Genomic DNA, 26,141 nt, shown 5'->3' on the forward strand with positions numbered 1-26,141 from the left:
TCTCTGGGATACATTTAAAGCAGTGTTTAGAGGGAAATTTATAGCACTAAATGCCCACAAGAGAAAGCAGGAAAGATCTAAAATTGACACCCTAACATCACAATTAAAAGAACTAGAAAAGCAAGAGCAAACACATTCAAAAGCTAGCAGAAGACAAGAAATAACTAAGATCAGAGCAGAACTGAAGAAGATAGAGACACAAAAACCCTTCAAAAAAAATCAATGAATCCAGGAGCTGGTTTTTTGAAAAGATCAACAAAATTGATAGACTGCTAGCAAGACTAATAAAGAAGAAAAGAGAGAAGAATCAAATAGATGCAATAAAAAATGATAAAGGGAATATCACCACCAATCCCACAGAAATACAATCTACCATCAGAGAATACTATAAACACCTCTACGCAAATAAACTAGAAAACCTAGGAGGAATGGATAAATTCCTGGACATATACACCCTCCCAAGACTAAACCAGGAAGAAGTTGAATCTGTGAATAGACCAATAACAGGTTCTGAAATTGAGGCAATAATTAATAGTCTACCAACCAAAAAAAGTCCAGGACCAGACAGATTCACAGCTGAATTCTACCAGAGGTACAAAGAGGAGCTGGTACCATTCCTTCTGAAACTATTCCAATCAAAAGAAAAAGAGGGAATCCTCCCTAATTCATTTTATGAGGCCAGCATCATCCTGATATCAAAGCCTGGCAGAGACACAACAAAAAAAGAGAATTTTAGACCAATATCCCTGATGAACATCGATGCAAAAATCCTCAATAAAATACTGGCAAACCAAATCCAGCAGCACCTCAAAAAGCTTATCCACCACCATCAAGTTGGCTTCATCCCTGGGATGCAAGGCTGGTTCAACATACGCAAATCAATAAACGTAATCCATCATATAAACAGAACCAAAGACAAAAACCACATGATTATCTCAATAGATGCAGAAAACGCTTTAGACAAAATTCAACAGCCCTTTATGCTAAAAACTCTCAATAAACTAGGTATTGATGGGACATATCTGACATATCTCAAAATAATAAGAGCTATTTATGACAAACCCACAGCCAATATCATACTGAATGGGCAAAAACTGGAAGCATTCCCTTTGAAAACTGGCACAAGACAGGGATGTCCTCTCTCACCACTCCTATTCAACATAGTGTTGGAAGTTCTGGCCAGGGCAATCAGGCAAGAGAAAGAAACAAAGGGTATTCAATTAGGAAAAGAGGATGTCAAATTGTCCCTGTTTGCAGATGACATGATTGTGTATTTAGAAAACCCCATCGTCTCAGCCCAAAATCTCCTTAAGCTGACAGGCAACTTCAGCAAAGTCTCAGGATACAAAATCAATGTGCAAAAATCACAAGCATTCCTATACACCAATAACAGACAGAGAGCCAAATCATGAGTGAACTCCCATTCACAATTGCTTCAAAGAGAATAAAATACCTAGGAATCCAACTTACAAGGGACGTGAAGGACCTCTTCAAGGAGAACTACAAACCACTGCTCAATGAAATAAAAGAGGACACAAACAAATGGAAGAACATTCCATGCTCATGGATAGGAAGAATCAATATCGTGAAAATGGCCATACTGCCCAAGGTAATTTATAGATTCAATGCCATCCTCATCAAGCTACCAATGACTTTCTTCACAGAATTGGAAAAAACTACTTTAAAGTTCATATGGGCTCTCCCTCCCCCTCCCCCTCCCCTTCCCTCTCCGTCTCCCACTTTCCACGGTCTCCCTCTGATGCCAAGCTGAGGCTGGACTGTACTGCCGCCATCTCGGCTCACTGCAACCTCCCTGCCTGATTCTCCTGCCTCAGCCTGCCCAGTGCCTGGGATTGCAGGCACGCGTCGCCATGCCTGACTGGTTTTTGTATTTTTTGGTGGAGATGGGGTTTCGCCGTGTTGGCCAGGCTGGTCTCCAGCTCCTGACTGTGAGTGATCTGCCTGCCTGGGCCTCCCGAGGTGCCAGGATTGCAGACGGAGTCTCGCTCACTCAGTGCTCAATCTTGCCCAGGCTGGAGTGCAGTGGCGTGATCTCGGCTCGCTACAACCTCCACCTCCCAGCCGCCTGCCTTGGCCTCCCAAAGTGCCGAGATTGCAGCCTCTGCCCAGCCGCCACCCCATCTGGGAAGTGAGGAGCGTCTCTGCCTGGCCTCTCATCCTCTGGGATGTGAGGAGCCCCTCTGCCTGGCCACCCAGTCTGGGAAGTGAGGAGTGCCTCTTCCCGGCCGCCATCCTGTCTAGGAAGTGAGGAGCATCTCTGCCCGGCCGCCCATCGTCTGAGATGTGGGGAGCGCCTCTGCCCCGACACCCCGTCTGGGATGTGACGAGCGCCTCTGCCCGGCCGCGACCCCGTCTGGGATCTGAAGAGTGTCTCTGCCCGACCGCCACCCCATCTGGGAGGTGAGGAGCGTCTCTGCCTGGCCGCCCCGTCAGAGAAGTGAGGAGCCCCTCCGCCCGGCAGCCGCCCCGTCTGGGAAGTGAGGAGCCCCTCCGCCCAGCAGCTGCCCCGTCTGGGAAGTGAGGAGCATCTCCGCCCAGCAGCCGCCCCGTCCAGGAGGTTGGGGGCAGCCCCTGCCCAGCCAGCCACCCAGTCTGGGAGGTGGGGGGCAGCCCCCACCCGGCCAGCTGCCCCATCCGGGAGGGAGGTGGGGGGCAGCCCCGCCCGGCCAGCAACCCCGTCCGGGAGGGAGGTGGGGGGCAGCCCCTGCCCAGCCAGCCGCCCCGTCTGGGAGGGAGGCAGGGGGCAGCCCCTGCCCGGCCAGCCGCCCCGTCCGGGAGGGAGGTGGGGGGCAGCCCCCGCCCGGCCAGCCGCCCCGTTCGGGAGGTGGGGGGCGCCTCTGCCCGGCTGCCCCATCTGGGAAGTGAGGAGCCCCTCTGCCTGGCCGCCACCCCGTCTGGGAAGTGAGGAGCCCCTCCGCCCAGCAGCTGCCCCGTCTGGGAAGTGAGGAGCATCTCCGCCCAGCAGCCGCCCCGTCCAGGAGGTTGGGGGCAGCCCCCGCCCGGCCAGCCGCCCCGTCCGGGAGGGAGGCGGGGGGCAGCCCCCGCCCGGCCAGCCGCCCCGTCCGGGAGGGAGGCGGGGGGCAGCCCCCGCCCGGCCAGCGGCCCCGTCCGGGAGGGAGGCGGGGGGCAGCCCCCGCCCGGCCAGCGGCCCCGTCCGGGAGGGAGGTGGGGGGCAGCCCCCGCCCGGCCAGCCGCCCCGTTCGGGAGATGGGGGGCGCCTCTGCCCGGCTGCCCCGTCTGGGAAGTGAGGAGCCCCTCTGCCCGGCCGCCACCCCGTCTGGGAGGTGTACCCAACAGCTCATTGAGAACGGGCCATGATGATGATGGCGGTTTTGTCGAATAGAAAAGGGGGAAATGGGAAAAGAAAGAGAGATCAGATTATTACTGTGTCTGTGTAGAAAGAAGTAGACATAGGAGACTCCATTTTGTTCTGTACTAAGAAAAATTCTTCTGCCTTGGGATGCTGTTAATCTATAACCTTACCCCCAACCCCATGCTCTCTGAAACACGTGATGTGTCAACTCAGGGTTAAATGGATTAAGGGCGGTGCAAGATGTGCTTTGTTAAACAGACGCTTGAAGGCAGCATGCTCGTTAAGAGTCATCACCACTCCCTAATCTCAAGTACCCAGGGACACAAACACTGCGGAAGGCTGCAGGGTCCTCTGCCTAGGAAAACCAGAGACCCTTGTTCACATGTTTATCTGCTGACCTTCCCTCCACTATTGTCCTATGACCCTGCCAAATCCCCCTCTCTGAGAAACACCCAAGAATGATCAATAAATACTGAAAAAAAAAAAAAAGATCATGATTCTAATCTCTGTGGATGGTTGAATCATAATTCATTTAAACAATCCCTGTTGGATATTTAGGTTAGGTCTATTTTTTAGCATAAGTAAGGCTTTGACAACCAGCCTTTATACAAATCTGTACCCACATCTCTACATTTTTCCCCTTAGGTTAAATTGTAAATTTTTTTTTTTTTTTTTTTTTTTTGAGACAGTGTCTCCCTCCATTACCCAGGCTGAAGTGCAGTGGTGCGATCGTAGCTCACTGCAGCCTCAAACTCCTGGGCTCAAACCATCCTCCCGCTTTAGCCTCCCTGTGTAGCTGGGGATACAGGTGTACACCACCAAAACTGGCCAAAACTTTTAAATGTATCACCAAATTGCCCTCCAAGTGAAGTTACACATATGTACACTCTCATGAGTAACATTTGAGTGGCTATTTCCCCATGATCTCTCCAACATCGGTTACTGTGATTTTTTAAAAGACCTTGCCAATGTCATAGGTAAAAAAATAGCATATCATTGTTTGAATCTATTGTTATTTTCATTATACTGTTTTATTTCTGGTAGAATGTAAAATTGCATACATACTATTTTTACAACTTTCTAAAAATACATGGAACACGCATGTTTCAAGTGTGGAAAGAACAACAGAAAAGTGTCAGTAGTTGTATGATGCGATTGTAATATAATTCCTTTATGTTGTAAATTTTTTAAATTAAAAAGAATCTCTGAAAAAAAAAAAGTTCATATGGAACCAAAAAAGAGCCTGCACTGCCAAGTCAATCCTAAGCCAAAACAACAAAGCTGGAGGCATCATGCTTCCTGACTTCAAACTATACTACAAGGCTACAGTAACAAAAACAGCATGGTACTGGTACCAAAACAGAGATATAGACCAACGGAACAGAACAGAGCCCTCAGAAATAATACCACACATCTACAATCATCTGATCTTTGACAAACCTGACAAATACAAGAAATGGGGAAAGGATTCCCTATTTAATAAATGGTGCTGGGAAAACTGGCTAGCCATATGTAGAAAGCTGAAATTGGATCCCTTCCTTATACCTTATACAAAAATTAATTCAAGATGGATTAAAGACTTAAATGTTAGACCTAAAACCATAAAAACCCTAGAAAGAAACCTAGGCAATAGCATTCAGGCCATAGGCATGGACAAGGACTTCATGACTAAAACACCAAAAGCAATGGCAACAAAAGTCAAAAATGGGATCTAATTAAACTAAAGAGCCTCTGCACAGCAAAAGAAACTACCATCAGAGTGAACAGGCAACCTACAGAATGGGAGAAAATTTTTACAATCTACCCATCTGACAAAGGGCTAATATCCAGAATCTACAAAGAACTTAAACAAATTTACAAGAAAAAAATCAAACAACCCTATCAAAAAGTAGGCGAAAGGTATGAACAGACGCTTCTTGAAAGAAGACATTTATGCAGCCAACAGACACATGAAAAAATGCTCATCATCACTGGCCATCAGAGAAATGCAAATCAAAACCACAATGAGGTACCATCTCACACCAGTTAGAATGGCAATCATCAAAAAGTCAGGAAACAACAGGTGCTGGAGAGGATGTGGAGAAATAGGAACACTTTTACACTGTTGGTGGGACTGTAAACTAGTTCAACCATTGTGGAAGACAGTGTGGCAATTCCTCAAGGATCTAGAACTAGAAATACCATTTGAGCCAGCCATCCTATTACTGGGTATATACCCAAAGGTTTATAAATCATGTTGCTATAAAGACACATGCACATGTATCTTTATTGCAGCACTATTCACAATAGCAAAGACTTGGAACCAACCCAAATGTCCATCAGTGATAGACTGGATTAAGAAAATGTGGCACATATACACCATGGAATACTATGCAGCCATAAAAAATGATGAGTTCATGTCCTTTGTAGAGACATGGATGAAGCTGGAAACCATCATTCTGAGCAAACTATTGCAAGGACAGAACACCAAACACCACATGTTCTCACTCATAGGTTGGAATTGAACAATGACAACACTTGGACACAGGGTGGGGAACATCACACACCAGGGCCTGTCACGAGGTGGGGGGAGGTGGGAGGGATAGTATTAGGAGATATACCTAATGTAAATGACCAGTTAACGGGTGCAGCACACCAACATGGCACATGTATACATATGTAACAAACCTGCACGTTGTGCACATGTACCCTAGAACTTAAAGTATAAAAAAAAAAAAGAACTCCTATATAATTAGTAGGTACCTGCTGTCCAACGTGGCTGACAATATAAATACAAATAATGAAGGTGAAAACTTCATAGATTCTTATTAGAATATGGCTTAGTATTACACAAATTTGTATATACATAGGTGACATATTGTACCCAAAGTGACAGCCACACTATTAGAAGTCCTATTCAATACCATAATTAATCTATATGCCTGTTCATCCTATTCTCCAATATTAGTAGGCCAATATTATTAGTTATATTAATTCATATAACTTCAATATATAATTAAAGAATTTCAAAACCCTTGCTAATTACAGAAAACAATACTGGCTCTGTAAGAAACCCAGAAAAGTGTATGTCTTTATTTTCATTTGATGTAATTTTGAAGGCGTTCTATTTAACACATGTCAAATATTATTGGTAATGAAAAACTGGAGATATTCCATCTCACTTCTTGGGAAGGCTGATAAGCAAGAAATCCAAGGGAGGTATGGAAATAGATGTTTATGTCAATACATCCTTTTAAAAACATGTTCATAGAAGAACCTGAAACTGAACAACAGGTGTCTCTAATTCACAACACTATCTGGGCAAGAATCAATTAAGTTTTCTAAAAAGGCACTCAAATGAAACAGTACAGATAATTCATTCCCAGCTTTCCACTTCAGACCCTGAACCTCAACTCTGGTACCAAGAGACTAAAAACACTCCTCACCTTCTATAAAAAGACCTATCAATAGAAATTCATTCCCTGAATTATGAGCAGAGAGTTTCTCATTCTCATTAAAAACTAGTTTTGCTTTTACTTTGTCTTTTTTGCTTTGGGACTGTGTGTTTTCTTAACCTAAGTTGATTTCAGTTTCTCTCCAAATATTACTGTCTCCTTAATTATTTGAGTTGGCTGAAACACTAAGTCCTCTTTTAGACCTGATATATCAAGTTTGAAATGGTGCTCTGAAGTTGGGCTCACATGTTCAGTTTAAGTAAAAACTCAAGTTACTCTACAGTTGGGGTCAGTTGTTGAGAATGTTTTTACTAAAAGATGAGCTGCTACTAAATAACTTTCTGATATTAAATTATTTCAATTTGTTATATTCTGATATTACAACAATGTTTTGAATTCATAAAGTACTTCTTCACCTCAGGATTTAAAATGTTCACTCGAACATAAATCCATTAATCTCCCAAACTGCCCTATGAAGTCAAAAGAGCATATTCTAACTCTGCATATAAAGTACTTCCAAAATGGGCTTATAAATCAGTCATGTTTGCAGCATATGCACAGAGCATTACAATTCAACTTCTCCCTAACAAAGAAACAAAAGCATTCCATATACAGGTTGCTTTTAAATAGTTTCATGCAAATATTTTAAGACTGAAAACATTTTCCCACTCTGTTAAAAAAGATGTGTTTAAAAAGTCAATCAGCAGCAGATATAAGGTTGTTATAATAAATTCTGAAAATGGCTTACCTATTTATGTAACTCAGGGCAACATAGGTTGGCTGCTGTAATTCTTGTTTTTCTAAAACCCGTGGATCTGTATCTGTAATAAAAACACAATTACGATTTTTTTTAGATTTTGCATCAGAATATATGAGGCTACCTAACACAAAGTAACAGAGGCTAAGCAGAGAAAAAGATTAATTTAGTACACCACTTTTTAAAGAAAACTGAGTCGGCAAAGCACAATCATTTGTTCATTCATTCATAAATAATAAGATATTGCATTACTTTTCAAGGGAATTCCAAACATCAACAGTGATAAAATGTCCATCTGTCACACAAACTCTTGCACAATCCCCCTTATAAATATTGGTTTTCACTGCTTACAGTTACAATGTTGGCATGGTTTTTGGTGGTTCATTGGCCTAAGAAAGAAAGTCTCTGTTAATTATGCTCACTTCAATGCTGGAACAAATTAGTTTCCATTGGAAAGCTCCATCAATTTGAAAACCTACTGAGTATTGTTCTTGTTCACGGAACACTTTTCTGCATTTGGATTCATATTCTGAAGGGCAGTTCTTCTCTTTTTAAAATGTATAATGAGTTTATTATAACTTTTCTAGACTCTCAATCAGAAATTCTCATACTGGTTCAGAGTCAACAAACACTACATTCATCAGAGGACTTTTCCCCTCAAAGAGACAGAATTCAACACCATAGCAACGCTTTGTAATGGTGCTTCTCCAGCACAGCACCAAAAAGGTACTTTTTTCATAGCCAGAAATGTATTCTCAAACTTCTCACATAGAGAAATGACTGTATAAATATATGTATAAACAATGTTTATGTAATAAGGACATACAAGGAAGAAAATGAGCACACAATTTTAATTTTCTTAGAAAAAGGTTCACAGATTTCACACAGATTTCTTTTCATTATAAACTCACTTAAAACTATCTCATTATTAGAAACCTTCCAGGTGCACTTGGCAGTAACCCCTTCTTTGATGTAATGACAGATGTTGTTTCCAGCACCTTTGCACAGGAAGTGTTTACTGCACATGGTAGATGTAAGCTATGTCCACTAGCTCCAAAGTGCATTAACAGGTGATGGGGGGAGGGGAGCAGATACAGTGGCAGAGAACACGGGTGGCAACAATGACAGCATAAAAATCAATTTACAATGCTTTTAACTCCCAGACTAAAACTGGACACTAGTACCAGTTTTATTCGTGGTGTTAAAATTAAGAATCTCATGTTCAATTTATTGTTTTTTCTATGCCAAGAATTTCAGGGACACACTATTCAGAAATCCTGCCTCCTGGGTCTTTGCCACTGCAGGTCCTTGAAAGCCAAATTCTGAAACAAGAGACAAAGATTCTCTGAATGGCTCCATCAAGTCGGGTCTGAAGGTTTTGGCAGTGCAAATGAGAACAGATCGGTAGCTCTGCGCTTCCTCCGTACACATGCAACTGAGGCTATTCCTCGATCTCTGGCCTAGGGATAAAAGGAGTGGTTCTCTAAATAACAAAAAAACCACTCTTCACAGGGAAACGCAGTTTTCAAACATAACTCTTACTCACACTCATTTAAATTTGCTGTAATCCCAACATATATCCATGCTTCTGAGAGGAAGATACTTGCTGGAGGAGACAGTAGAACAATGTTCAACAAGGAAAGGTGTTTTGTCCAAAGAAATGGCACATTGGTATGCTGGGTGGGCCATTTGTGCAAATGGTGACTGACATGCTAATCCTACAGGGTCTTTCTAGGTGCTTAACGAGGTAAGAAACAAGAAATTAGAGATAAAAATCATGAAAATGAAAAGAAAGGAGGAAGGTAAGAAAGAACAGGGCAATGTAGAAAATTTCTCAAGTGCTCACAAAATGGTTTCACCTCAAGTTTAGGTACTGATGATCAAAGGGCTTTGCTTTTGAGACTCAAAGAGATATCTGGTGCATGATTTAATAAGGTGTATTATTTTGAAAGAAAAGGGCACCGTTAGGAGTCTAAAATTTGTGTATAAAGGGGAAAAGAGGCCCATAAACATTTTTATAATCATTTGCTTGTCTTCATTCCTGTAACTGACATTCCCCAACCTAACAATATTCCCACAAACCATCTTCTAAAGATTTCCTTTGTTCCCAAATTATATAATTTCTAAAATGTTCTAAATATTACCTCTCCAGACTACCTTGATTTTTATTTTTTCCCGTGTGTATGTGTACAAAGACACATTTATATTATCCTTTTCCTTCTTCAAGCTCTAGAATCTCTTTGGGAAATGGGAAGGAAGTATCTTATATAAATGTCTACAATTTTGTTGCTCAAATAAATGGCGTCAGCTCCTGCTGATCACACAAACTGCATCTTGTAATCTTGATTTACAAAAAATCAAGAATGTTTAGCACTTTATTTGCAAAGCAAGGTTTTAAAGTTTTGTTTTCTTAATTTGCTTCATCATCTTTCATAACCTATTCTAGACTTAGGCTCACATATCCTCAAATTGTAAGTGGGAAACAGACTTCTGGAAGCTTCCAAACACCACCCTCTCCATCACAAAAACACACACACACACACACACACACACACACACAAAACCATTTGGAAGCACTTCAGGTAGGATTCTACTTTTTCTAGAATGTACTCTGGTAACCAACAAGACAGCAGAACTTCTGGACAGACATCCACCAGGTCCCCAAATCTCCTTTTCAAACCAATGTTTCCTTGGACAACCTTTAGAATATCCATTAAAGCGCTGAAATCTTAAAATGAAATTAGGCACTTGGTGCCCACAAATCAGGAGAGGCCTGCACCAGTGCTACCGGAGGAGTAAAATCAGCTGCTGGTCACAAATAAATGTCGGTTCTGTCACTTGCTTCCTGGCTGGCTGGTGTGTGGGGATTATGACTCACCATTTTATGGATTTAATTATGCTGTTGAGCACTTCACATTCAGTAAAAGTGTAATAGCTGCCTTCACTATTTCTCCCTCCCTGACAGAAATGTAACTGTCTGATGCTAAAAACTCTCCACAGGATAGGAGGAGAGAGACAAGAGAGTATGATTTTCAGAGCAGGACAGATCCCCACATCCTGCACAATGACATACTCCTCATGAGGATTATATAAGGGCAGAAAGGATACAATCAGAACAAACTGGAAAGAGTAACACTATTCATTAGACATTACTAAATCCAACAGGAAGAACTTCCTTATACCATGCCACATTGTTCAGATATTTTTTGAACATGATAAATCGCCACACTAAGGAATATAATATGAAATGAGATGGCCATGGCACACATTTATGGTGCCGATAAAAATCTGGAACTAGAACATTGGCTACAATTGCCCAGAGATATAATCCACCTCAGCAAATGGTCTATGGAATAACAGCACTTGGTTTTTTCATAGCCACATGAGGCTCCTTAAGCTTGCAATTTGGCAAGAGAGTAAGCATTTCTATAACATTGCTGTCAACAGCCACATAACAACATTCGACCACTTTCATATCACTAAGAAGTGACAGGAAGATAAACTCAAAACTTCAACTTTTTTTTAGCAGGGCAGGGTAGGGCCAAACACAGCACCGACAGAGATTATGACACTGTTTTCCGCCCTAGACTACTCCTTGCACAGTCCCTTGCATACTCACAGATTTCAGGTTGACTGGAGGATAAAATAATTCACATATTAAAATATATTTTAAAATACCCAAGTGATAAACGCCTACACTAGCTTACTTCAAAGTTTCTAAAACATAGCATTCTTGACATTAGATGGCAATGTGTCTATCTTTATTTCAGGGGACGAGATTCTGAATGCACAGCTCTATTATAAGGACTTGGCTATGTAACACTAGACACAGGTACAAATTGAAAGCTTTCTGTAGCTCCTGTGGTCCTAGTAACTTATGGTTTTACAGACTCAATTACATTGCGAAAGGCTGGGGGTCACAGCACTAGCTCCCATTGTTTCTCAAGTGGCAAGGAAACAGCAAGGCAGATAGCAGAAATAAGGAAAGGACAGCATTCAGACCTTTCTCAGTAGGAACTGGAACTGCAACGTGACCAAGGAAAGGCAAACACCACAGACCACCTTACTGTCTCTGTGAAGCCCACGTTGATCGGCTTTGTTGTCTCCAGCACTGGAACCAATGGCCATCAAGCATCAGGATTGCCACGGTTCTGAAGAATAGCCTTTTGCAGTGCTCTTGTCAAGTCTAAATGAAAACTCTATCAGGGTTATTTGCCTGGTCAAGTGAGGCTAATTAATGAGCTCTTGGGCTTTGGCTATGCTTTAGCTGGTCTACATTTTATAACCTGGATTACTTATAATGTAAGAAAGTCAGAAACCAGCCACACAATGTCTCAACAAAACTAGGGAGGCCTCTAAGGGCAATGTGCTATTCGCAGGCTGGGAGGTAGCAGTGTGGGGAAGATGTGATATCACGCCGTTTGAGAACTTGTTCAAATTCGATATCCTCCAAACACCAGGTTCTTTTTTAACTGTGTACAGCAACAGTGGGAGGCCTGAGAGGATGTGGGTGGGAAGGCAGTGGGGGATTTGCAGTGTTGGAAGACCCTGGGAAGGCAAATGCCCACCCAGCCAGATGAGTAATTTTGAAGATCTGGGCTGGATACGACACTTTTCTTGGGAATCAGTAACAACTAATGGGTGCTGTCCGTTCTTGGCCTTCCCCCAGCTATAGAACTTGTGAAGCCACAGAGTTGTAGACTTTGTTCAGCACAGCCTTCCACAACATTCCGTGTGGAGTTTGCTGCATCCTCCTCTTCCTCACTCTGCACCACTGTGTTCCTAGCGCTAGCACTGCAATTATGCCCCTGGAGGGATGTTATCCAGGCATATCCTCTCTTCTTTGCACACTTTTCAGACATGAAGAACTTGTCTCAACTTCTTTCATTTCTCTGGCACTCAGCTCAGTGCCCTGCATGTAAGAGATGCAAAGTAATTGCTGAATGAATACACTGATCCATTATTTTTATAATGAGAAAATTGAAGGCTTTTGCTTACAGGTAGCAGCTTCATCAAGGGTATTTGTTTCCTTCACCATCCAAAGCCCCACTAAAATAGAAATGAATGAATAAAAAACTAACCAAGGATAGAAGAATGACAGCAGAGGCATCAGGAAATAAGTTATTTGAACCAGTGTTTTGGAAAATGGAAAATCCATATAGGAGTAGACAAAGACCTAGAGTAGATACAGCCTCAAGTACCTGCAGTGGGGGAGACCCACAGCCAGGATCTGAAGACCCTGCAGAAACCCTGATAGGCCCCAGACTTAGAGGTGTCAGGTATGGCAAAAGGCAAGTGGGGGAAGGTTCAGGCCTGAAAATAGGGGTGTTGTTTAAAAGGTTGATTATCCAGGGACACCAAAGCAAGACACGAACAATAGTGGAGGGAGGAGAGGCGAGAGCGCAGGGCTGAAAAAATAGGGGAGTTAAAATGGAAATATGCCAACTCCACTGCTCCCAATAACAATGGTAACCAGTCAGGGGGATTCTTCTCTGATTCAGTTAAGTGGGTGTGGAGAAAAGACTGCCAATGCCAACATCTGGTGACTCCCTAATTAAACAATCTCCCTACAGTTAAGTGCATGGTCAACAAGCTCCATCCATGCTTCCATCCAGAGCTTCCTAGCAGCTTTTTATTGCTGTGATATATTTTCTTAAGAGTCAAAGTCTTGCTCTATTGCTCAGCTGGAATGCAATGGTGGAATCAGACCATAGCTCACTGTAGCCTCAAACTCTGGGCTCAAGAGATCCTCCTGCCTCATCCTCCTGAGCAGATAGGACTGCAGGTGTGCACAACCATAGCTGAGCAATATTTCTATTTTTTTTTTTTTTAGAGTTGGGGTCTTGCTATATTGCCTAGGCTGGTCTTGAACTCCTGGCCTCAAGCAATCCTCTTGCCTCGGCCTCCCAAAGTGCTGGGATTACAGTTGTGAGCCACTGAGCTCAGCCTGCCTTAGCTTTAAATATGAACCAAGAACAGTCAAGAAATTGTCTCTAGACATTGGAGGAAAAGTCTTAAACGTGAATGAGAGAAACCAGAACAAACAAATGGGGAGGGCAGGACAGAAAAAAGGAAGGGTGGAAGAGAGGAATGGGGGGAAGAAGGAAGGAAGGAAGGAAGGAAGGAAGGAAGGAAGGAAGGAAGGAAGGCAGGCAGGCAGGCAGGCAGGCAGGCAGACATGAGCAAAGGAACAAACACATCAACGCCTGGGAAGTTAAGTGACATGTCTACTTACACAAACCCAGTACTGGCAGGGCTAGGACCAGAAGCCCTGCGTCTTGAGTCTTATTGGGTCAGCATTTGGACTATTAAAAATGCTGCTTATCCTCTAAAGACATTTCATTGCTACTATCCAGTTCTAACACTGGACTCTGTATAGATAATCTTTTTTATACTTTCTTAAAAGCCCCATAGTTCTGTTGGCTGCAACTTTTACCCCACTTTGAAGACTGAATTTGTTGCATCAACAATTTACAAAGACCAACTTTTAATTCATGGCTAGTTTACTTCAGCTGCTGAAACAAATAATGCTTGTTGGCAATGGCCCTTTAAAAAAAAAATTCTACAATTGCACATAACCAGCCTTTGAATGGATCAACTTTTCCTTAGTTTATAGACACGTCATTTGAAACTTTTCCCAAGCCATAATTTCCATTACAGGGAAGTCAGTGCAAATTTCAGTGAGATTCTTGGTTTCCCAAATTCAATGTGAAATCCAGATGCGGTTAAGTGTTGCTGTAAACTTTATGAGTTAAATATCTAAAAGTCAGGGACACTGTGCAGCACAATAACACCATCTATTAAAACAAGCATTCATGTTCACATTTGTAGCCTGAGTTTTCCTGCCACAAGTGAATGAATAAACATTATTCAACCAAGAACTGTTTGGACAATGTTCCATAGCCTAAATCAGCCGGCTGCTGCAACCTTCCCTATTCCTGGCAGACCAGAGGGTTAAAATGATCAAAAATAATTCTGACTAGGATACTTCCCAACTTTACCAATCTATCCAGCTTGTAGAATCATCAATAACTGCTTGAATTTTTCTCCAAGTATAAGATGTATAGTCCTTCTATGAAAATGACACTACCAGTTCACACTCTTCAGTGGTGATGGGGTGTGCTTTGTCCACCCAAGCTCTCGCCTTGTTACTTGTGAGAAAAGAGCCTGCCAGAAACCATAATGGCTGCAAGATATGCTTGTGAAGTATACAGCCTGCATATCTGTATACAGCAGCCCTGGAAACTGGGGTGCTGAGATTAAACAACAATAAAATTCTTTCAAACTGGAGTAAGGCCAAAACTTGGTCCCATTTAATCCTGGGACCAAGTTAATTTGTGTGCATACACAAATAAATATACATGCCTGCTTTCTCCAGAAATGAACCTGATGACGGATCCAAGCAGCATGCAACACAAAAGATCATAAAGAAGCTGGTATATCTCCCCTGCTCATGAGAAGAGCCTATGAGAAGGTATCTGGAAGAGAAGACAGCTGCTTGTGAGTGAGGCTTAGTGACAAAAGAAAAGGCAGAAACATGAGGCTCTCGAATTCATCTCTGAAGGCTGGAAGGCAAAAACCTGTTTATGGAAAGGAAACCTTTCCCTCCTTCTGCTTAACATTGTTTGCCCAAGGAAATCCTACCCATCTTCCAAGGCTTTGGCCCATATAGTACTTTCAGCATGCATTGTACCATATATATTTGCAAATATGTCTTATCAGCCCATTAAAATGGAAGCTCCTTAAGGAACCAGATCTTAGAGGCCACAAATCCTAAGCCCAGTGTTCTGTAAATAATCAGTGCCCATGATGATATATGATGAATACATGAATGAATGCCCTGGACATGCAGTACCACAGAGGATACAAAAGCATTCAGGTCAGACAGCTCTGCCTTGGAGAGTCAGGCAAACAGGAGGGGAAAACAGGCCCATGGTAAATGACTTTACCAGGATATATACTTCCATCAAAATACATCCCACCAAGCGCAGATGTTCAGAGGGCTATAAAATGATGTACAATTCACAATAATAAGGGACAGAGGGCAGATAGGGCTAATCTGGGAAGGCTTTACTGATGAATGGGAACTGAGCCAGGTTTTGAAGGGAGTGAGCGTAGCGAATCATTCACAGGTGAGGGCGGGAAACCTAAGAACAGCATAGGGGAGAAGTCTGTGGATACTGTAGAAAAGCAGTGGAGTTGAAGAGTATTAGTTGTAGTATTAGTATTAGTTGTAGAATATTTATAGAGACACTTTTTAGAGATACTTCAGAAGAGTGGTTCTGAACTGCAGGCAATTTTGCAGCACCCCCCCGACCCCCCATCCCCGCCCTGGGATATTTGGCAAAGTCTGCTAACAATTGGAGGGAGGGTTCCAGTATAGTATCTAGGGGGTAGAGGGCAGGGACGCTGCTGAACACCCTACATACGCACTCAGAGTAGCGCCTACAACAAAGAATCATCTGGTCTAAAATGTCAATAATGTCAAAGTTGAGAAACCCTGCTTTAAAACTACACGAATATTATGAGAAACAGAGCTATTGCTCCTAGATTGCTTCTAGGTGATAATTTGTTGTTTTCTGCAGTCTAAATCAAGAAGCCAGAAGGCTGGTGAGGAGACAACAAGAGAAGAATAACACAGAGGCTGTTTGGACCTAGATAAGTGCTCCTATTTTCTTTTTCTTTCTTTCTTTCTTTTTTTTTTTTGAGACAGAGTCTCACTCTATCACCCAGGATGGAGTAGTGGGATTTCAGCTCACTGCAACCTCTGCCTCCCACGTTCAATCGATTCTCATGCCTCAGCCTCCTGAGTAGCTGGGATTGCAGGCATCCGCCACCACACCCAACTAATTTTTGTGTTTTTAGTAGAGATGGGGTTTCACTATGTTGGCCAGAGTGTTCTCAAACTCCTGGGCTCAAGTAATCCACTGGCCTTGGCCTCCCAAAGTGCTGGGATTACAGGCATGAGCCACAGCGCCTAGCCAGTTCTTATTTTCTTAATGGAGACAAATAAATTGAATTCATTTAAAAAAGACATTGAATTCTTGCCATGTTTAGTTGCTTAGGGGAAACTTTAAGTCAGTAGGTTCACAACTGAGCGAAAAAGATGAACAGAATTCACAGTTAACAATAATCTGGCCAGGCACAGTGGCTCATGTCTGTAATCCCAGCACTTGGGAGGCCAAGGCGGGCAAATCACTTGAAGTCAGGAGTTCGAGACCAGCCTGGGCAACCTGACAATACTCTGCTTCTACTAAAAATACAAAAATTAGCCAGGCATGGTGGCGTGCCTGTAATCCCAGCTACATGTGAGGCTGAGACATGAGAATCGCTTGAACCTGGGAGATAGAGGTTTCAGTCAGCTGAGAACGCGCCACTGCACTCCGGCCTGGGTGACAGAGTGAGACCCTGTCTCAAAAAAATAAAACAAAACAAAACAAAACAAAAAACCTAAACAAAAAAACCCAATAATCTAAGACAGACTACAATGTTTGTCAATATACAGGAATATACTTACTACTCTAGAAACAAAACATGATTCTCTGTGCAACTGAGAGGAACTTCTTGAAAGAAAAATTTACATGAGCCTTGAACTAAATCTACATTCGGAAAAGATGAGAAAATGATGAGTCTGAATAGAAAACAGTTTGAGCAGACAAACAGAAGTATTTAATAGAAAGGAGCAGGGGTTGGCAAGAAGTCAGTGGGGCTGGAACTTGGCAAGAGACCTGAAATGCAGATTGGGTCACATCATAAAAGGCTTGCAATGCTTTCCTAGAGTTCAAACTTAGTTCTGCAGACGATGCAGAGCACTGAAGGTATAAACTGGTATGGCCCATGTTTTAGAAAAATAACCGGTGGTGGCAGGGAGGACTGGGCGGGGGCAGGAAACTGGGATGTAGAAATATAAGATTTGGTGAAAAAGAACTGGAAATAGAAGACTTTTCTTATGTTATAGATCTGAGTATTTCATTACAAAAACAAAGAAGTAACTAGAAGGTGAAAAGGAGTTTGATAGACAAGAATATGAGGTCTGCTTCTGACATGTGGTAAGATATTCTGCAGAACCAAGAAGTCTGGAACTCAAACGGGAGATAAAAGACTCATGGTATAGATAGGAAGTGAAGTGCTGAAGAATCCCATCATAACACCACACATTCCAACAGGCAACTGAACCAAAGCATGTCTCTCAAAACAAAACAATCATATTCCATAAAATCCCAACTACCCTGATTAAAAACTTGCTTATCATATAACTTGGCCAAATACTGGCTGAGAACCTACTAGGCCCAGTGGAATTCCAGCAGGGATTTTTTAAAAGCCAGAGGTCGTGCTGCATTTGAAACCAACTGAATGGTAAATTTCCCAAAAGATGACTATGAAAGACTGGGGGGAAAAAAGAATAGAATAAAAGTTGGCCCTGAGTTCAGTTTTGATCTGGTACCCGAGTCTCCAAGGCTTACTATGACAATCGACCTCTCATTGGCACATTTGTTGTTGCATACAAGTCAAACTGCCTCGATTCAATCCTAGCTGTCTAACTTCTTTAAGCCTCAGTTTTTTTCATCCACAAGAAGTTGATAAGGATAGTCCTTTCACCCTAGGGTTGAAATGTGGATTAAATTAGCAAGCATGTTAAGTGTAACTACTGCTCAGTTCTTTAGTCCATAAGGCGTTTTGAAACTAAAATTTGCATTGTTCTGGATTATTTCCATTTTATGTGGCATAATGATACATGGAAAATCTAAGAATTCATCACTCACTTAAGTGTGGCTGGGACTGCTGGCTGCTGCTCAAGAGCTATTTTCCCCCCTTTCCCTCCATAATGCTTAGAAACATGGCTTCCTGGTATAAAAACCACACTTCCCAGCATTCCTTGAGCCAGGTGCATTCATGTGACTAAGTCTTGGCCAACAGGATAAGGCTTCAGGAAGCCTCCTTAATATGGTAGATTTCTTTCAGGCTGCCTGAAAGACATTCTGGGTATGAGATAATCTTGTGAATGGAAGTCATACATGGTGAAGCAACACAGTAGGAGTCTGGATCCCTGATTGGGTGAAGCTCCATACTACACTTGAACTGAGCACCTCCAGCCTTCTTTAAAGTGAAAGAAATAAACTTATCTTCCAATTAAGCCATATATTTGAAGGTTTTTCAATTACATGAAGCCAAACCAAAACTTGACTGAAATACAAAACAACCGGAATTCTGGTTTATTTTGTTGGACCTAAAACTCTCATCTGAAACATGAAATATTTCATGTTTCATTTTATTTTCTTGGATTTAAAAGAAAAAAAAACCTCTTTAAAAATGTATCATACTAAGTGCATGGAAAGAAAATCAGAGTAAAATCACACCTGAATCACCACAGCCTCTGTGGCTAACTCTAAACAGGGATGGTTAAAGACTGGGAGAAAGAGGAGGAAAAAATCATCATGTCAAATTATGGCTCTTTTGGTCGTTTTAAGACTTTCTCCAGAATTAGTTATTAGTGGGCAATAATGAAGCAAATTGCACATGCATATTACTTCTGAGTTATGACCAATACAACCAGCAGTAACCTTTGAAGCTGTCAGGATCTTTTCAGGCAGGCAATTAAAGTGAAAAATGAGTGTGCGCACAACTTCCATCACCCAATACTACATGTAATAACACCACCTACAAACACTGACATAGGAGTGGGGCTCAGTCTGAATATTTATTAATGCAGATCTGTTCCCATTTGTTCCTCTCCATTTCCTATAACCCATCCCACCTCCACCTGCCAAAATTTTTTTTTCTTTAAAGGGCAGCTCTGACATCATGCATCACATTTACCTGAAACCTACATGCACCGTGACATCTCTCCTATCTGCACTGAAAGAAATTTTCCTCCCTTTCCCTTGACTCAAATATAAATTTAGGACAAGCTTGGATTCTAGAAGGAAAAGAAGTCTATAAAGAAGTAAGCCCAATCAGGAAAACACAAAATAAGATGAAAATAATCAATAATGGATATTTACAGATGGCCAAATATATACGTCAAGTATTGGGTGCTAGGCATTGAAGGTCCTCCTGCCTGCCCCTACCCACGCCTGCCAACACACATACAAAAAGGAATCAGCTCTCAAGCAGACTGGACTATAGAGGATGTGACTTATACTGATCTAAGAATAATCTAGTGTAGAAGTATCAGCTTTTCTAATAAAGTGTAAGAATCACTATTTGCATGTTTTGTGATTTAAGTACTTGGACTTTAGAGAAATGGCAGGGATAACCAGAAAGGGGGGGTACCTGATGAGCCAGTTGGAGTAGGTGTTCCCAAGCTAAGAAGAAACACCCATGCTACAGGCCTAATACCTGATGCCTATGATCCCATCTGTGAGTTTGTCTCCTGTGGTTTCAGCCATTTCTAAATCAACAAGAGCCTAGAGGGCCAACGGTTTCTAGACAGAACTGCCCATTATTATCACCTGGGTAACTTAAAAAAAAAAAAAGTCTGATGCCAAGGACCCATCCCCCAAAGATTCTAATATGCAGTCAGGGTTGGCAATTACTATTACAGACTCTGAGAAGGCTCAGAAACTGGAAAAGGGATAGAGAACTGGTTGGGAAAGTTATTTACACCAATTTGCATCTCTCCCACCCTTCCAAACTAAAAAGACAATTGTGAAACTGGAAAGGAACTACTGGAAGTGATTTAAAAGCTGTATAAGTCCGACATCCAGTGAAATAATTTTTTTTTTTCTTTTCTGAGATGAAGTCTTGCTCTGTCCCTCAGGCTGGAATGCAGTGGCATGATCTCAGCTTACTGCAACCTCCGCCTGTTGGGTTCAAGTGATTCTCGTGCCTCGGTCTCCCAAGTAGCTGGGATTACAGGTGTGCACCACCACATCTAGCTAATTTTTGTATTTTTAGTAGAGATGGGGTTTCGCCATGTTGGCCAGGCTGGTCTCGAACTCCTGACCTCAGGTGATCTGCCCACCTCAGCCTCCCAAAGTGCTGGGATTACGGCGTGAACCACAAGACCTACCTGAAATCATTAAATTTTGACTTCACTTGGGACTCAGGTTTATTTCCCCCCCTTTCACTTTCTATACAGAAAGTATTAAGCTTAGTAATTATGTAGACAAGTTAGTGTTTTCATGTATTTCGAAAACCATATCACAATCTTTGAATTGTGATATGGTTTTCATCTATTCAGTAAGGGTGTTCTGACAAGACCTTTGACTGGGAACCATTTATTTTTCTTCACAGTATGTGCCTACAATTAATAAGACCACATCACTTTAGTTGTTCTGTGGTTCAGAATTTTCTGTAAGTCAGATTGGCCAGAACCAGTGTGGTTTTCCTGTGCTGTCATTATTCACCTCGGTAACAAATCAGGCCGTATCCAAGTATATTAGTTTTGTATTTCGGAAGCCAGTTTTGTCAAGGATTTGACAAAAGGAATTGCCTTCGTTACTTCCTATCTCCCAGGGAAGCCAAATCATTGCTTAAAAAAAAAAAAAGTCACAGGAGAAAGAGCTGAACATCTGGACACAGACTGACTGGATGGCCCTGCCTAAGAGTTATCAAATGTAAGTGCACATAGGTCACAGCTTACTCAGGTCAAATTCTGGTCCAAGAGGCTCTGCCAGGCTGGCTAGAGCATTATGCATGCCGACTCCACACCCAGGTGGCAGCCAGGAACACAGTGTTCAGGTTCGTGGGCCACAGAGGTTATGTGCTAGCTGGGGATTTATCGCTCCTGATTCTGTGCAAGTTGTGTATTCATTCTACTTGCTAATGAGTAGGGGAGCATGCTGAGCTGTAACTCAGATTGATCTCGCTGATGGTGTGAATTTGGGTGTCTGGGAAGTCCCTGGACCTTCTCAGTTATCTGGCACTTGGCAGATGGCTCCTGACAATCTTGGCTTCTGTGGAAGGACTTCTGGGAATTAACTCTGGACTTTCTGTTGCTTAAAAAAAAAAGGCTTAAATTTCTTTAGACAATGTAAGATGGTAGTTACTGACAGTCTGCTACTTTCTGTGTGACTTGAGCAAGTTTCTCAGCAGATAAAGATGACAGTGACTCATGGCTCCTACACATGAAGTGGTTATTAAGAGGATTAAAAGAGATAAGCCATAGACAGCACAGAGCACAGTGGCTGGTACATGATAAACACTTAATAAATCTTACCCACTAGGGGCCAGGCTCAGTGCCTCATGCCTGTAATACCAGCACTTTGGGAGGCAGAGGCAGCTGGATCACCCCAACTTGGTGAAACCCCATCTCTACTAAAATACAAAATTCAGCCAGGCATGGTGGTGTGCTCCTGTAGTCCCAGCTACTCAGGAGGCTGAGTCAGGAGAATTACTTAAACCTGGGAAGCGGAGGTCACAGTGAGCCAAGACGGCACCACTGCACTCCAGCCTGGGCAACAGAGCAAGACTGTGTCTCAAAAAAAACAAAAAACAAAAACCCCAAACACCAAAAACTTACCCACTAGGTACCATTATTATTTTAGGTAGTAAGGTCTGAAAGCATTTAGTGCTTGCGTTGTGGGACTACATTTGTGAACAATCAATAGTTCTCAAGTAGCAATAATAACTGATAATAAAGATATTATTACTATCACTGCATGTCTACTATGGGTCAATACAAAATGATTTGCTTTCTGTGTGCAGTCCTCATGAAAATCCTGTAAGGGATTTTCCTGACCCACCCCGCTTCCCAGAGGAAAATATAAAGCTCAGAAAAGGCCCAAATCACAGGACCAGGAGATAAAGCCTTAAATCTGGGTTTGTCTGACTTCAAAGTATGTGCTATTTGACCACATTTGCTGCTTCCCCTGAGTAGAAATAACTTGTTTCATAGCATGGAGCCCTGAAACACTGTTCAGTAACAATGCTCTCTAATTAAAACGCCAGGTGGCCTTTCCTTTGTATTTTAACTTTTAAGGTGATTTTATTATATCTCTTCCATAAATGAACATGGATTTTTTATAACAAAATTAAAATAAGCATTATGTAACTATTAGCATAAAACATTTTTGTTCTTGTATGACCCAACATCATCTCACGTGGCCCCAGAAGCACATGGAACACTTTCCAGGCACCTCACCTTGCCCAATTCCCACTCTTTAAGTGCTATCCAGCTACTGCAATGGGATGTCAACAGCCCCATAACTTAGGAGCAGGTAAAAGTATGCTATTCCTGATCTTTCCAATAAAGTTTATGTTTTTGATTGCCCATGTCTGACTAGGCATAGAATTATTTCTGGACCCAAATATTTCTCATGCCCAGTACTTTGGGAGGCCGAGGTGGGCAGATCACCTGAGGTTAGGAGTTTGAGACCAGTCTGGCCAACATGATGAAACCCCATCTCTACTGAAAATAAAAAAAATTAGCCAGGTGTGGTGAGGTGGGAGGATCACCTGAGGTAGGGAGTTTGAGATCAGTCCGACCAACATGGTGAAACCCTGTCTCTACTAAAAATACAAAAATTAGCCAGGTGTGGTGGTGCGTGCCTGTAATCCCAGCTACTGGGGAGGCTGAGGCAGGAGAATTGCTTGAACCCGGGAGGCGGAGGTTGCAGTGAGCCGAGATCATGCCGCTGCACTCCAGCCTGGGCAACAGAGTGAGACTCCATCTCAAAAAAAAAAAAAAATTATTTCTGGACACTAAGGTTGCTCTTGGGGCTGGCAGGCAACTCTCTGAATTAAGTGGTTGGTTTTGGCCTCATTGCCATGGTGGCAGGAATCAATACAAACTGACCAGGTGACCAGCTGGATGGGAAAGCATACAGGTCTGAGACATGCCCCTTTCCCTTTTTTAAAAAGACTTAAAAATTAGACTTTTTAGAAGAGCAGTTTTAGGTTCACAGCAAAATGGAGAGGAAGGTACAGAGATATCCCACATACTTCTGCTCCCACCCCATGCATGGCCTCTCCCATTACTAGCATTCCCCACTAGAGTTCTTTTTTTTCCTCGCTAAAAAGTGCTTCATAGAATGCTGGAATGCTTTGGAAGCACTGGGATGAAATATTTAGACAAATTCTGATGGAAATCAGAACCCACGACACAAGCTGCAACACTGTTACTGCACCTGCATCTTTTATTAAATTTCTCCTTTGGGTGACTGATCTTAAAAAACACCAGAGGTTCTAGTCCAGGTTCTAACTATTTCTAGCTTAGAGCTTTCATCAAGTCAGTTTCTTTACCTGTGAAAAGATAATGATATATGCACCAACTCCCTCACAAGCTTTAAGTGAGAATCATACATTTTAATTACTTATTTTTAAAATTAATTATTATTATTTTTTTTAGAGATAGTGTCTGTTGCCCCGGCTGCAGTACAGTGGCACAAACATGGCTCACTGCAACGTCAATCTCCTGGCTTAAGAGATCCTCCCACCTCAGCTTCCTGAGTGGCTGGGACTACAGGCGTGCACCACTATGCTCAGTGAATTAAAAAAAGAATCCTCCCACCTTGGCCTCCCAAAGTTCTGGGATTATAGGCGTGAGCCACTGTGTGAATCATACATTTTAATTGAGCAATTCCAGTATAAATTCTAAGGTCCTACCCCAGCTTCCAAGACAAGGTGGTCTGAGAGTCATTGTCTCTCCAGCAGGAATAACCCAGTGCAGCCATGTCTTAACTCATTAGTCTCTCTGGCAAATAATCTCTGGGAAGAGAAGGCTTAAACTATACACTAAAATAGAAACCTGAATTATTGTATAAAGAACTTAGATTTCATTTTACTTTGCTATCCTTGGAACTTGAATGCACACATGCACTCAGATTATGATTTTTCTCTTGCAAGAGTAGGGACTTGCATCAGAAAAGTTCTTCAAAAGTTTTTCCAAAGAGCCATATGACTTTTCGGTAGAGATAGAAAACCTTTTGGCTAGCTTTAAGCTGAGTTTATTAAAAGCCATTCTGATTCACTACAAACTGTGTGATCAACTAACTTGTTTTATACATAAAGGAAAGCCTTTCAATTGATAAAACCAAGATACATTTAAATTATTTTATCACACATTCAAGTCAAATGCAAAACTTTCTATCATGGTTAAGTAAAACAGACATTATCAAGGTAATCACAAGACATCAGATTCCTCAGAGAAGCTCGGGAGACCTCTGGGATTTGGTAAACGTTACTATCAGCTGAGTTTCAACAAATGGAAGGCAGAGACTCTGATGGATTTTCTAGGCTTACTTAAGATGAGGTTTAATGCTCTAGACATGGATTCAATATAATAAAGATACTGCGTCTTCATTTCTATGGCTTGGTTTTAAAAGGAATGCAGAGATAACATACTTTAAAAAAAAAAAAAAAGGTAGTTGCTGAGTATCTACAACTACTCTGCCTGTCAATCTCTCCTCTCTTCAGCCCACACCTTCCTACTTTAGCCAATCAGTTCAGTGTTTTTACAGTATTTTTGATGCAACTCACAGTAAGACATACATTTTAAATCATAACCAGTACACCCCTCTAGACACAAACATACGAAAGTTTCACAAAACATTACTAAACTTCACCATATGTGATGTACCCTGATAATACCATTGCCTTTTTTTTTTTTTTTTTTTTTTTTTTTGAGACAGAGTCTCGCTCTGTCACCCAGGCTGGAGTGCAGTGGCACGATCTCTGCTTACTGCAACCTCCGCCTCCCAGGTTCAAGCAATTCTCCTGCCTCAGCCTCCCGAGTAGCTGGGACTACAGGTGCATGTCACCACGCCCAGCTAAGTTTTTGTATTTTTAGTAAAGACGGGGTTTCACCGTGTTAGTCAGGCTGGTCTCGATCTCCTGACCTCGTGATCTGCCTGCCTCAGCCTCCCAAAGTGCTGGGATCACAGGCGTGAGCCACCACACCCACACCCGGCCACCATTGCGTTTTTTAAAAATGTTATGACAACCCATTAAATTGATGTTGTCACTGACTAATGAGTCCTAAATGGTGACTTCAAAAAAATTCAAATCTTGCTGAATTACAAATCAATAATGTCATAAGTCCACTCCCACACATGGCTCTTTATTGCTTACATGATAAGAGATTTAGGTAAAACATAGAAGATCATTTGCAATTTGGCTCCATCAATCAAATTATTCAAACTCATCTCTAGTTCTCTACATGCCCCCTACACTCCAGCAACTCCTAACTTCTTCCCGTCCTCTGCACATACCTCATCTACACTCTATACCTTCGGTTCTGATTATCCTGTTTGCCTTTCTGTGTCCTGTTCCCTGTGCCAAGCACTGTTTTACACAGTCTCTCTTGCCTTTGGTTAGGTTCAGAGAAAATCAGGGGTGAAAGGAGAGGGTGGTCCAGTATTTGTTCTCCTACTCCCTCCTAGCTAGGCATGGTTTTGGAAGCAGCTGCTATGCTCCACCTAGGGCCACAGCTCTGGGAGGGCGGTCGTCCCCCTTGCAAGGCTGCCACTCTCCAGGTTCTGTTCACAGCATCACCTCCCCTTCCCCTTCAGCCTTCTGCTGTTGCTAGGTCCCGGGTGCCTCAACATCTCTTACCCTGCCACACCCCTATAAATAGCCCCCATATTTAATTCTCTTCTATTCTTTCGGGGCCTAGAATGATATGCCTTTGTAACACATGCTACCCAGAACACCTCGTCCTCACCTGCTTTTCTGT

At 42.3% G+C, this 26,141-nt stretch overlaps 1 protein-coding gene and 1 long non-coding RNA gene across 3 annotated transcripts in view; one reads left to right on the forward strand and one right to left on the reverse strand.

Annotated features, from left to right (window-relative positions):
• Window positions 1-26,141, reverse strand: part of JAZF1 (JAZF zinc finger 1) — a 356,426-nt gene that overhangs the window by 160,545 nt on the left and 169,740 nt on the right. For both annotated transcript variants that reach the window (XM_004045230.4, XM_063708432.1), the window contains exon 2: window positions 7,517-7,589. In XM_004045230.4, coding sequence (XP_004045278.1) covers window positions 7,517-7,589 — 73 coding nt within the window. The remainder of the gene's footprint in view (window positions 1-7,516; window positions 7,590-26,141) is intronic.
• LOC129523639 (uncharacterized) overlaps window positions 1-26,141 on the forward strand; it is a 100,923-nt gene that overhangs the window by 23,380 nt on the left and 51,402 nt on the right. The gene's annotated exons all lie outside the window — the stretch shown is intronic.

This window comes from Gorilla gorilla, chromosome 6, assembly GCF_029281585.2.
Source record: "Gorilla gorilla gorilla isolate KB3781 chromosome 6, NHGRI_mGorGor1-v2.1_pri, whole genome shotgun sequence".
NCBI lineage: Eukaryota > Metazoa > Chordata > Mammalia > Primates > Hominidae > Gorilla > Gorilla gorilla.